Genomic DNA, 12,357 nt, shown 5'->3' on the forward strand with positions numbered 1-12,357 from the left:
TTTTTTTTTAATTTTTTAATTTTTATTAACATTTTCCATGATTATAAAAAAAAATCCCATGGTAATTCCCTCCCTCCCCCCCCTTTCCCCTTTGAATTTCCATTCTCCATCATATTACCTCCCCATCTCAATCATTGTACTTACATATATACAATATCAACCTATTAAGTACCCTCCTCCCTTCCTTTCTCTTCCCTTTATATCTCCTTTTTAACTTACTGGCCTCTGCTACTAAGTATTTTCCTTCTCACGCAGAAGCCCAATCATCTGTAGCTAGTATCCACATATGAGAGAGAACATGTGGCGCTTGGCTTTCTGGGCCTGGGTTACCTCACTTAGTATAATCCTTTCTAGGTCCATCCATTTTTCTGCAAATTTTATAACTTCGTTTTTCTTTACCGCTGAGTAGAACTCCATTGTATAAATGTGCCACATCTTCATTATCCACTCATCAGTTAAGGGACCTCTAGGCTGGTTCCATTTTCCAGCTATTATAAATTGAGCAGCAATAAACATGGTAGAGCATGTACTTCTAAAGAAATGAGATGAGTCCTTCAGATACATGCCTAGGAGTGCTATAGCTGGGTCATATGGTAGATCAATCTTTAGCTGTTTTAGGAACCTCCACACTGTTTTTCACAATGGCTGGACCAGATTGCATTCCCACCAGCAGTGTAGAAGGGTTCCTCTTTTCCCACATCCCCACCAACATTTATGATCATTTGTTTTCATGATGGTGGCCAATCTGACAGGAGTGAGATGGAATCTCAATGTAGTTTTAATCTGCATTTCCCTGATGACTAGTGACGTAGAACATTTTTTTAGATGCTTATATGCCATTCATATTTCTTCCTTTGAGAATGCTCTATTTAGCTCCATAGCCCATTTTTTGATTGGCTTGTTTGATTCCTTATTATTTAACTTTTTGAGTTCTTTGTATATCCTAGATATTAATCCTCTATCAGATATATAGCTGGTGAAGATTTTTTTCCCATTCTGTAGGTTGCCTCTTTGCTTTTTTCACTGTGTCCTTTGTAGTGCAAAATCTTTGTAATTTCATTAGGTCCCAGTGGTTAATCTGGTTTTATCGCCTGAGCAATTGGGGTTGTATTCAGAAAGTCCTTGCCAAGACCAATATGTTGAAGGGTTTCCCCTACTTTTTTCCTCTAGCAGTTTCAGAGTTTCAGGTCTGATGTTAAGGTCTTTAATCCATTTGGATTTAATTCTTGTGCATGGAGAAAGAGAAGAATCTATTTTCATCCTTCTACAGATACATATCCAGTTTTCCCAACATCATTTGCTGAAGAGGCTGTCTTTTCTCCAATGAGTATTTTTGACATTTTTATCGAATATCAGGTGGCTATAGCTACCTGGATTCAGGATCCCAACTTCTGAAACCCTTCAGCCATAATGGATCCCCACCTCTGCCTGGAATGTCTTGGGGGCTTTGACTTTTGTCACTGTGACCTGTAAATCCAAGAGACCCAGCCCTCAGAAAGAATCAAGAGTGTTTCCTTAGGATCAAAACAGAAGACCAGCGTGCTACTTGTAGGGCGGCCCCAGGAACAAGATTGGCTAAACTCTGGAGCCAAGGAGCTGACATGTTGGCAGGGTCTTCCATCTGATGAGCAGTAGGCAGGGTGACCCACTGACTCTCCCAGGGGTGCAGCATGGGCTCCACCAGCCGGCGCCTTCTACCCCATGCAGAGTGACAGGAAACACTGGGCAAGCCTCGTTCTATGATTGAAATAGATAAGAGAGCACCTCCAGCAGGAAGATCTAAGGACTAAACACATAAAGGCTTATACCTTGCTACCCTTGGGATGTTGACCACTCAGGAACTAAAGGAAAGCTCTATGCTAAGGAGTTACGGAATGCATAAGAAAGTCAATGGCACTCAGTAAGAACACTGAGTGAGGAACACTATGCAGGGAGAAACCTTCCACAGAAAGATGGGCAGGAAGAAGCTTAGTCTAACGGTAAGCTCGCCCCATAGAGCATACCTGAGAAAGACTGCCAAGATGGCCAAATAAGAGACTTTATGAAGTAGCCGTCCTTGAGTTAGCAGTTGTAAGGCCATTTTCTCCTGTTAAGTCATGATTCCAAATAGGAAAAATGATCTACAAGTGCCCTATGTGCAGAATTTTTCTCTGAGAGAGCAGATCTTTTTATGCATCAGAAAATTCACACAGCTGAGAAGCCCCATAAATGTGACAACTGTGAAAGGGGCTTCTTTCATATATCAGAACTTCATATTCATTGGCGAGACCACATAGGAGAGAAGGTTTATAAATGTGATGATTGTGGTAAGGATTTTAGTACAACAACACAACTTAATAGACACAAGAAAATCCACACAGTGGAGAAGCCCTAGAAATGTTACGAGTGTGGCAAAGCTTCCAATTGAAGCTCCTATCTTCAAATCCATGAGAGCCCATGCTGGAGAGAAGCCCTGTGTCTGCAGTGAGTGTGGAAGGGGCTTCAGTGATAGTTTCAGTCTTTGCATGCACCAGACAGTTCACGCTGGGAGAAGCCCTTCAATGGTGAAGAGGGTGGGAAAGCTTTTAGGCACACCTCCAGCCTCTGCATGCATCAAAGAGTTCACACTGGAGAGAAACCCTATAAATGTTATGAGTGTGGGAAGCCTGTCAGCCAGAGCTCCAGCCTCAGTATCCACCACAGAGTGCACACAGGGTAGAAACCTCTTAAGTGTGGTGAGTGTGGCAAGACCTTTAGTCAAAGTACAAGCCTCTGTGTCCACCAGAGAGTACACACCAAGGAGAGAACCATCTCAAAATGTCAGTTATATAAAACATTTTACTAAGAGTTGAAAATCTTCAAGCCCGTAAGTCACTAGGAAGGAAACCCTGTATCCACCTGCATTACCCCCAGGAATGTTTACAGCAGAATGTGTTTTTCTGAGGCAGGCAAGGTGAGGTTGGTGGTCTCGTTCATCAATTCGCACCAACTGAATCACACAACTTGATTCTGAACATGGAATCCCTCTGTATGCACCCAGGGGTGTGTTTGTCATAGGTATGGTGGTTCCTGGGATTCTGTGCCTCAGTAGTTGAAATAGTTCTCAAAACTTATGAGCAGTACCTGACCTGAGTCACCACCTGTCTGTGCTGTGCTATACTTACAAGCCACCCCAAATGCTCCCTTTGGGAGCTCGTGCCCTTTCCTCTCAATTCAAGCCCACTGGTCAGTGCATTTGAAGATGGACAGCTCCCATGATGGCTGAGTTCTGGTACTTCTGAGGTTGCCACTTAACAGCCCTGACATTGCTTTCCATATGTCCTGTTACTTCTGAACCCGCTTTACCTCATAGCCTCAGAATACCCATAAAGCCCACCCCTTCCTAGATGGCACTGAGTTTCATTTTAGAGTTTAGATGAATCATAATATCTACTCACAGCCTATCAGGAAATCATTGGCAGATATACATGGCCTAGAGCTTTTCTTGAGTTTTGTGGACTCTGTTGATCACTGTGTATCTATGTTAGACTGACTTTTCTAGTGGCTGCATCATGTATCTTTAATTTTTTTTTAATAACTGGATGTAAATAGGGAGGAAGAAACAAGCAAACAGTGAACTTGCCTCCCTCCAGAGTCCCTCAGGCTTTCTGTGATGCAGTGGGGTGTACCCCATGATGTGTAGGGGAGGCCTGGGGAGTCACTGAGGATGAATCTGTGTTTCTGTCATCTCAGGTAATGATGGATTCAGGGATTATGTAGCAGTTCTTCAAAGGCATGACCATGTATTGCTAGCCCATCATTCTTCAACAAATATTTATTGAATGCCTCCTGGGGGCCAGGTGCTGTGCTGCGTGCTGGGAATGCCAGTGAATCATGGAGTTCACCTCTGGTGGAGGAGACAGGATAAGCAAATTAACAAATAATGTAGTTTGTGATAGTGATTAAGTACTATAAAAAATAAACTAGGGTGCTATATAGAGGGGGCTGGAGGGCCGTTTAGCTAGAGTCAGGGATGCTGCACTGAGGGTGCTGGGGCCCTGGTGGAGGGAGAGATATCCTGGCATATGATGCACATGCTGCTGCCTCTGGTGGGAATAGGAAGAGGCAGATGCTGGAGGTAGTGCGTGTGGGGCCCTGTGCTTGATGTCCTTTTATAGTCCTGTTGTGTTTGTTTTGTTTCTGCTTTCTGATATTAAAACCCATGTGGAAGAACTCAAGTGATAATGTTAAAAAGACCAAAAGTCCCCAAGGACACAAAAAGCAGCCAGTATTTTTCTTGTTCCTGTTTTCGTGTGTCTCCCAATGCAGTCCTTTGCTCAGGAAGTCTTTAGAGGAAACTGAGGACCTAGGAAACTCTGAAGTGGATGACTGGTTGGCAGTCCTTGCCAACCATCTAAGAGGCATGGAAAGGAACTTGCCATGATGGTCCCTGGAGTGTAAGACTACCTGGTTTTCTTTGCAGGTGTGAGTTCATTGCTTCTGTTTGGCTGGAAGCAGGTGTTGTAACTCACGTAGGTCTTGTGAGGTGGGTCTTTAGAATGACTGTCACCATGGGTTTTAACACCAAGAGGGCTGCTGACCAACACTGATGCCCCTTCAAGCCTCATGGCTGCCACAACAATTTACTGTAGTATCTTATCACTTCCATGTCACCATAGCATGGATCATTAGAGAAAAGCCTAGATTTTTAGTTGATAGAAAGCTGGTTGAAATATCTTTGATAGAATTTTAGTTTTAGCAAAATTGGTTTGATTTTGATGTCATCATCTTTTCCTCCTATTCTACTGGTTTTGTATAGGTAGTGCCAGGCACTGTGAGGTTATGGACATCCAGGTCATTTTATGTCTGGAAGATTACATTATGTTTTTGTTTGTTTTTGTTTTTTTAATTATCTTTTTCAAGGCAGGGTCTCACTCTAGCTCAGGCTGACCTGGGATTCACTATGTAGTCTCAGGGTAGCCTTGAACTCACAGTGATCCTCCTACCTCTGCCTCCCAAGTGCTGGGATTAAAGGCATGTGCCACCATGCCTGGCTGAAGATTGCATTATAATAATTGTATCGTTCCTTGGGCACTTACATTCTTTCCACCCCCTCTTCCACAATGGACCCCGAGCCTTGGAAGTTGTGACAGAGTTGTTTCAGTACTGAGTATTCCTCTGTCACTTCTCAGCACTGTGGTACCTTTTGGGTCATCCTAGTGGTCACTGCCATCTGGCAAGAGAAGCTTATCTAACCAAAAGTGAGAGTAGAATTAATATATGGGTTTGAACATTAAGAGAAGTGCTTATCAGGCAGTTTGGTGAGCATAAGGTATGCATTCAGCCAGACACCAGCAGATGTTTGATCCCTAGGACTCATAAGCCAGATGCCCAAGGTGGCGTATTTTTTTAAAGCTTGCCAGGCATAGTGATACATGCCTTTAATCCCAGCACTTGAGAGGCAGATGTAAGAGGATTTCCAGGAGTTCGTGGCCAGCCTGGGACTACACAGTGAGTGCTAGGTCAGCCTGGACTAGAGTGAGACCTTACCTCAAAAGGCCAAAAATAAATAAGTAAGTAAAAGCTCAATAGCCAGGCATGGTGGCCCATGCCTTTCATCCTAGCACTCGGGAGGCAGATGTAAGAGGATTGCCATGAGTTCAAGGCCAGCTTGGGACTACACAGTGAGTGCCAGATCAGCCTAGGCTACCATGAGACCCTGTGGTTGGAAAGGGGGTTGGGGAAGAGCTCATTGTCTTATAGCAATCTCATGTCACCCAGCCTTGCCTTGAACTCACTAGGTACCTGACCTTGAACTGATAATCTTTGTGCTTCCACCCATCAAGTGCTGGGATTACAGACATGTGCCACCTACCTTGCCCATTATCAAATGTTTGAACTATTGAACTGATTGGTCTTCTCTCGGAAAGAGAAATTTATCTTGTAATTTGGACTGTATTTCTAAGCAGTTCAACTTGGACAAGACACTAGCTTTATGGGCCGTGAGACAATGAGCTTATCTACCATTGACCTTTATTTCTCTCATGGAATTAAAGGCATGCACCACCACGCCTGCCAGGATGCCTTCTTTTTATGCGAAAAACCAATAAAGTTTTATTTAAGGGATCTCCCATGTGTTTCCTTCATTGTCCATCGTGGTCACCTTAGTTCTGCTGAAGCCTCAGTCCTTGCAAGAACTGATCCAGTTGAGCACTTGGACATATACCATAATTTTCTGAGCTTCTCTGGTTGAATGACAAAGTTTCTGAGATCTCTGACATCTAATTCCTTGAAGCAATTTACTTTAGGATCCAATGCAGGATAGCTGACCTGTCTGCTGCTGCTGATTTTCTTTTTTTTTTTTTTTTTTTTTTAAGTTTTTTGAGGTAGGGTTTCACTGTAGCTCAGGCTGACCTGGAATTAACTATGTAGTCTCAGGGTGGCCTCGAACTCATGGCAGTCCTCCTACCTCTGCCTCCCAAGTGCTGGGATTAAAGGTGTGCACCACCACGCCCAGCTACTTGTCTGCTTCTTAATTACTGGCACCCTACACTTCTTAACTAATAAAAACATGTTCAGGTCCTATTCATTCCTAAGCTATAACATCCAGGAAAACTACAATTCTTTGAGATATGTCAATACTAATTTTTTTTAATTTTTATTTATTTATTTATTTGACAGAGAGAGAGAATGGGCATGCCAAGGCTTCCAGCCACTGCAAACGATCTCCAGATGTTTGCGCCCCCTTGTGCATCTGGCTAACGTGGGTCCTGGGAAATCAAACCTGGGTCTTTGGCTTTGCAGGCAGATGCCTTAACTGCTAAGCCATCCTTCCAGCCCTCAAGGCTGAAATTTAGCATACATTCATGACTTAAGATAGGTATCTGTATCTGCAGACCTCATGTTCAAGATAAAAACCTTATTAATACCATCATTGAAATATCTGTACTATATTCCTTCTTATCTGAATCAAAACTCATACTTAACAATTAGCTCTGGGTTGCAAAAGATTTATTTTTGCACCTGTCTTTAAGTCTTTGTCCATCAGTTCAACAAAGACAAGGACAAGTGCTACAGAATGCCTTCTTTTTGCCACTGATCCCCACCCCCACCCCCATCCCCGAGGTAAAGTCTCTCTCTAGCTCAGGCTGACCTGGAATTCACTATGTAGTCTCAGGGTGGCCTTGAACTTACAGCAGTCCTCGATCCTCCTACGTCTGTCTGTCTGTCTGTCTGTCTCTCTCTCTCTCTCTCTCTCTCTCTCTCTCTCTCTCTCTCTCTCTCTCAGACAGAATCTTTCTGTAGTTCAGGCTGACTTTGAACTCACAGCTATCCTCCTACCTCATTCTGTAGAGTGATTGGATTATAGGCATGAGCCATCATGCTCAGCTCATTTGTTTTTCTGTTTTTAATGTTTTTATTCATTTATTTGTAAGCAGAGAGAGAGGTGAGAAACAGGAACAATGGGCACACCAGAGCCTCTAGCCGCTGCAGAGGAATTCCAGATGCATGTGCCACTTTGTGCATCTGGTTTTAGCATAGGTACTGGGGAGTCAAACCCAGGTGATTAGGCTTTGAAGGCTAGTGCCTTAACCACTGGCCATTTCTCTAGCCCTGCTTTGTTCCAGTCTCATACTGTAACCCAGGTTGGCCTGTAACTTTCTGTATGTCTCTGGGCTTGGCTCAAACTCACAGTAATCCTCCTGCATGAGCCTCTTTAGATGAGATTACAGGTATCAGACACTATTATAGTTACCTTCATGTTCCTGGAATAAAGCACCTGATCGAACACAGCTGATGGGAGGAAAGTTTGTTATTTGGCTTACTGTCTTAAGGGAAAGCTTCATGACAGCGGGAGAAAGAAAGTAGAACTGAGGCTGGTATCATCTTGCCAGCAGGAGAGTGAGCCAACTAACACTGGCAAGCTAGGGGGCTAGTACATCTCAAGTGCCATTCCCAGCAACACACCTCCTCTAGTAAGGTTCCACCTTCAAATTGCCATCAGCTGGACAACAAGCATTCAGAACACATAAGTTTATGGGGGACATCTAATTCAAGCCACCATATTCCACCCCTGGCCCTCATAAATTAATGGCTATGCATGATGTAAAATATAATACATTCAGTCCAACTTTAAAAGTTCTCCTACATCGGGCATGGTGGCACACACCTTTAATTCTAGCACTTGGGAGGCAGAAATAGGAGGGTCACTGAATTTGAGGCCAGCCTGGAGCTACAGAATAAGTTCTAAGTCAGCCTGAGTTAGAGTGAGACCCTACCTTGAACAATCAAAGCGGGGAGAAAGGGGGCCATTCTTACTGCTGTCCCAATGCAGAACAGCTGACCCAATCTCAATGGTGGTAATCTGTGAAAGAACTGCAGCTGAACAGGCAAGTGTTTTAGCCCAAAGATTGCTTTTCATTCTGTGCCACATCCATCTGCTCACACCAGTCCATTTCTACACAACACAACCCTATACAAGGTCTTGGGATTTTTCAACTCTCAACCAAATGGTCCATCAAACTCTGCTTATAGCACTCTAAGGACCCTCTTAGACCAAGGTTTCCTATCCTTCCACTAATCAGATCTAGAAGACCAAAAGCCACAGAATCAGGTTTCTAACTGCAGTGAGCCCACTCTTCTGTTGCAGTTACCTTGTGGCTGGGATAAAAGCACCTAAACAAAAGAAGCTGATGGGAGGAAAGTTATTTGGCTTATGGTCTCAAGGGGAAGCTTTATAATGACAGGGCATGCCTGGCATGAGCAGAGGTTGGACATCACCTCCTTGCCAACGTTAGATGGGCCACAGCAGCAGGAGCTTGGGGCTAAGACACTCAAGGTTCACCCCCCCAGCAACACTCCTCCAGCAAGTTTCTACCTCCTAAATTGCCATCAGCTGGGAACCAAGCATTCAGAATATAAGAGTTTATGGGAGGCATCTAATTCACACCACCACAGATAACATGCTAAGTTTGTCATTTTTAAAATGTTTTATCTGTTTATTATGAGTGGAAGGAATTGTGAATGCATCATGAGCAAGATGATGAACTACTATTAAGAAAGTGATCATTTTTCCACTGTTCCTTTTTTCCTTTCTCTAGCTTCCCATTGACCGTGGTGGAGGCGAAGGAAAAGCCATGTACATTGACACCGAGGGCACCTTTAGGCCAGAACGGCTGCTAGCAGTGGCTGAAAGGTAGGTCACTAAATTAGATGAGGGAGAATATAGCTACACTTGTCACTGTAGTTTTCAGCAAATGTCCTTTTACTCCACATCCCAAAGTCAAAGGCACTTGTTTACAAAGCCTACAGTTCGAGGTTCAGTTCCTAGTGCCCACGTAATGCCAGATGCACAAAGTGGCACATGCATCTGAAGTTTGTTTGCAGTGGCTAAAAAGCCCTGTACACATATACTCTCAAATAATAACATTATTATTACTATTATTAAAGAAAGATCCAACAGGGCTGGAGAGATGGGTAGGTGGCTAAAGGCACTTGCTTGCAAAATCTGATGTCTGGGGTTCAGTTAATTCCCCAGTACCCACATAAAGCCATATACACAAAAATGACACTTGCACCTGGAATTAGCTTGCAGTGTCAGGAGGCCCTTGCATGCCCATTCTCTCTCAATATTTCTCTCTCCTAGCAAATAATAAATAATTTAAAAAAAAAAGATTTGAGAGCCAGGCATGGTGGCACATGCCTGTAATCCCAGCACTCAGGAGGCTGAGATAGGAGGATCACCATGAGTTCAAGGCCACCCTGAGGCTACCTAGTGAATTCCAGGTTAGCCTGGGCTAGAATGAGACCCTACCTCAAAAAAGTGGGGGCGAGGGGGGCTGGAGAGATGGCTTAGCAGTTAAGGCACTTGCCTGCAAAGACAAAGGACCCAGGTTCGATTCCCCAGGACCCACATTTTCCTTTTCTCCCTATGCATCTTTCTTTCACTCTTCCAAATAAGTAAAAATTAAAAAATTAAAAATTTTAGACCTAACCCAAATTCAGTGAATTGTAAGTTTCAGTGGGGAGGTCTGATAGTTTGTATACTTAACAAAGCTCTCAGGTTTTTTTGGAGGGGAGGAGGGTATCAGGGTCTCATTCTGGTTCAGACTTAGGTAGGAGGATCATCTTGAGTTCAATGTTAGCCAGGCTAAAGTAAGCAGAAACAAAGAGAGAGAAAGTTAAATTTTTTGGCATGAAACTGCTGTGATCACTACTTCCTACCTATAGGTGTGTAATGTAAATACTAGATATTAACTTCTCAACTGCTTGAGTTCTACGTCCAGCCTAAAAATGTCCTTTTCTAGATATGGTCTCTCTGGCAGTGATGTTCTAGATAATGTAGCGTATGCTCGAGGGTTCAACACTGATCACCAGACGCAGCTCCTTTATCAAGCATCAGCCATGATGGTAGAATCCAGGTACGTGCTCAGAAGATGACATTAAATATGTTCCCACAGCCCTTTCCCCGAATCTTGGTGGTAGTAGTTTAGTTAGAAATGGAGACACTTCAGCTTTAGTTCCTATTTTGACACCATTGCTACATGGTTTAGGTCAAGTCACTACTGAAAAATGAAGCCAGGGCTAGAAGTAAAAACTCAGTGGTAGAATACTTTCCTAGGCATGAGGCCCTGTGTTCATTCTCCTCTCCCCCGCATTGTAAAAATCCAACAAACCCAGAGTATTCTGAGCTATTTTTGTCAAATCTGCTAATAACAAAACAAACTCCCACTAAAATGATGCCTCAGATGTGCATATACTATATAATCTTTTTAATCTGTATTGTAGATCTATATACAAGTAAAACCAAAAACTGAGTATGGTGGCTCACACCTGTAGTCCCAGCACTTAGAAGACTGAGGCATGAGGACCTAGAATTTTAGGACTGTCAGCTATATAAATAGCACAACCCTGTCTCAGAAGAGGGGAGAGGAGCAATACCTATAAGGCTGTAGAGTGGTGAAGAAGGGAGTAAAACCTGACACTTCCAAGGATTCTTGTTCCCTGTAGGTATGCACTGCTTATTGTAGACAGTGCCACTGCCCTTTACAGAACAGACTACTCAGGTCGAGGAGAGCTGTCAGCCAGGCAAATGCATTTGGCCAGGTTTCTACGGATGCTTCTACGACTTGCTGATGAGGTAAGCTCTACAGATGGGACCAAGAATGTCTACTTCCAGTGGCTACAGGCTGCAGGAGACTTACAAGGCTAAGCCATTAGTACCTAATATTAAAATTTGAGTTTAGAGCTAGAGAGATGTCTTAGTGGTTAAGGCACTTGCTTGCAAAGCCAAAGGACCCCGGTTCAAATCCCCAGGACCCACGTAAGCCAGATGCACAAGGTGGCACATGATCTGGCATTCGTTTTCAGTGGCTGGAGACCCTGGCACACCCATTCTCTTTGTCACTCTCTCAAGTAAATAAATATTGTGTGTGTGTATAATGAGTTTAAGGTCAGCCTTAGCTAGTGAGAGGGAGGGGAGAGAGAGGGGGGGGAGGGAGAGTGTGTGTGTGTGTGTGTTTAGAAGAGGAATGGGAGAGAGCTCAGTCAATAAATGTTTGCCTTATAAGCATAATCCCCAGAACCCATGTTACAAAGCCTGGCATGGCGGGTGGCATGTGCTTGCAATGCCAGCACTGGAGCACCAGAGATAGCTTCCTGGGCTCACTGGCCTAATTGGTGAATTTCAGGCCTACAAGAGAAAAAAAGTGGAGATTTGTCTGAGGAACAATATATGAGGTTATCCTTTGCGTGTGCATGTATACACCCAGGAGGAAGAGAAACATTCATTGCTCTTTCAGAGAAAGTGGTATCAGCAAGGTTCTTTTTCTTTTTTTTTTTTTTTTTTCTCCCGAGGTAGGGTCTCGTTCTAGCTCAGGCTGATCTGGAATTCCCTATGTAGTCTTCACTATGTAGTCTTCAGGCGGCCCTAAACTCATGATGATCATCCTACCCCTGCCTCCCAAGTGCTGGGACTAAAGGTGTGTACCACCATGCCCCGCTAAGATTCTTTTTTTAAAAAATACTTTATTTGCAAGCAGAAAAAGACAAGAGAGAGAGAGAGAGAAAGGGCCACAGCACACAAACTTTAGGTACATGTGCCACTTTGTGCATTTGGCTTGGGTTCATGGGTACTAGGGAATCATACCCAGGTCGTTAGGCTTTGAAGGTAAGCTCCTTAACCTCTGAGCCATCTCTCCAGCTCTGTGCATTAAGGTTCTTGAAATGTCTGTGGCCACAAAACTCACATCCTTTTTCCATCAGTTTGGTGTGGCAGTGGTAATCACCAACCAGGTGGTAGCCCAAGTGGATGGAGCAGCCATGTTTGCTGCAGATCCCAAAAAACCCATTGGAGGAAACATCATTGCTCATGCATCAACCACCAGGTAAGGCGGTGGT

General features: G+C 43.8%; 1 protein-coding gene and 1 non-coding gene across 2 annotated transcripts in view; one reads left to right on the top strand and one right to left on the bottom strand.

Moving 5' to 3' along the window:
* Window positions 1-12,357, top strand: part of Rad51 (RAD51 recombinase) — a 31,952-nt gene that overhangs the window by 18,109 nt on the left and 1,486 nt on the right. The window contains exons 6-9 of the mRNA XM_004660787.2: window positions 9,060-9,154; window positions 10,266-10,379; window positions 10,969-11,098; window positions 12,223-12,344. Of these exons, the coding sequence (XP_004660844.1) occupies window positions 9,060-9,154; window positions 10,266-10,379; window positions 10,969-11,098; window positions 12,223-12,344 (461 nt within the window). The remainder of the gene's footprint in view (window positions 1-9,059; window positions 9,155-10,265; window positions 10,380-10,968; window positions 11,099-12,222; window positions 12,345-12,357) is intronic.
* LOC123463239 lies at window positions 6,908-7,031 on the bottom strand. Its single transcript, XR_006638828.1, has one exon. It is a non-coding gene; the product is annotated as a small nucleolar RNA SNORA40 (small nucleolar RNA).

The sequence above is a fragment of the Jaculus jaculus genome, chromosome 8, assembly GCF_020740685.1.
Source record: "Jaculus jaculus isolate mJacJac1 chromosome 8, mJacJac1.mat.Y.cur, whole genome shotgun sequence".
Taxonomy (NCBI): domain Eukaryota; kingdom Metazoa; phylum Chordata; class Mammalia; order Rodentia; family Dipodidae; genus Jaculus; species Jaculus jaculus.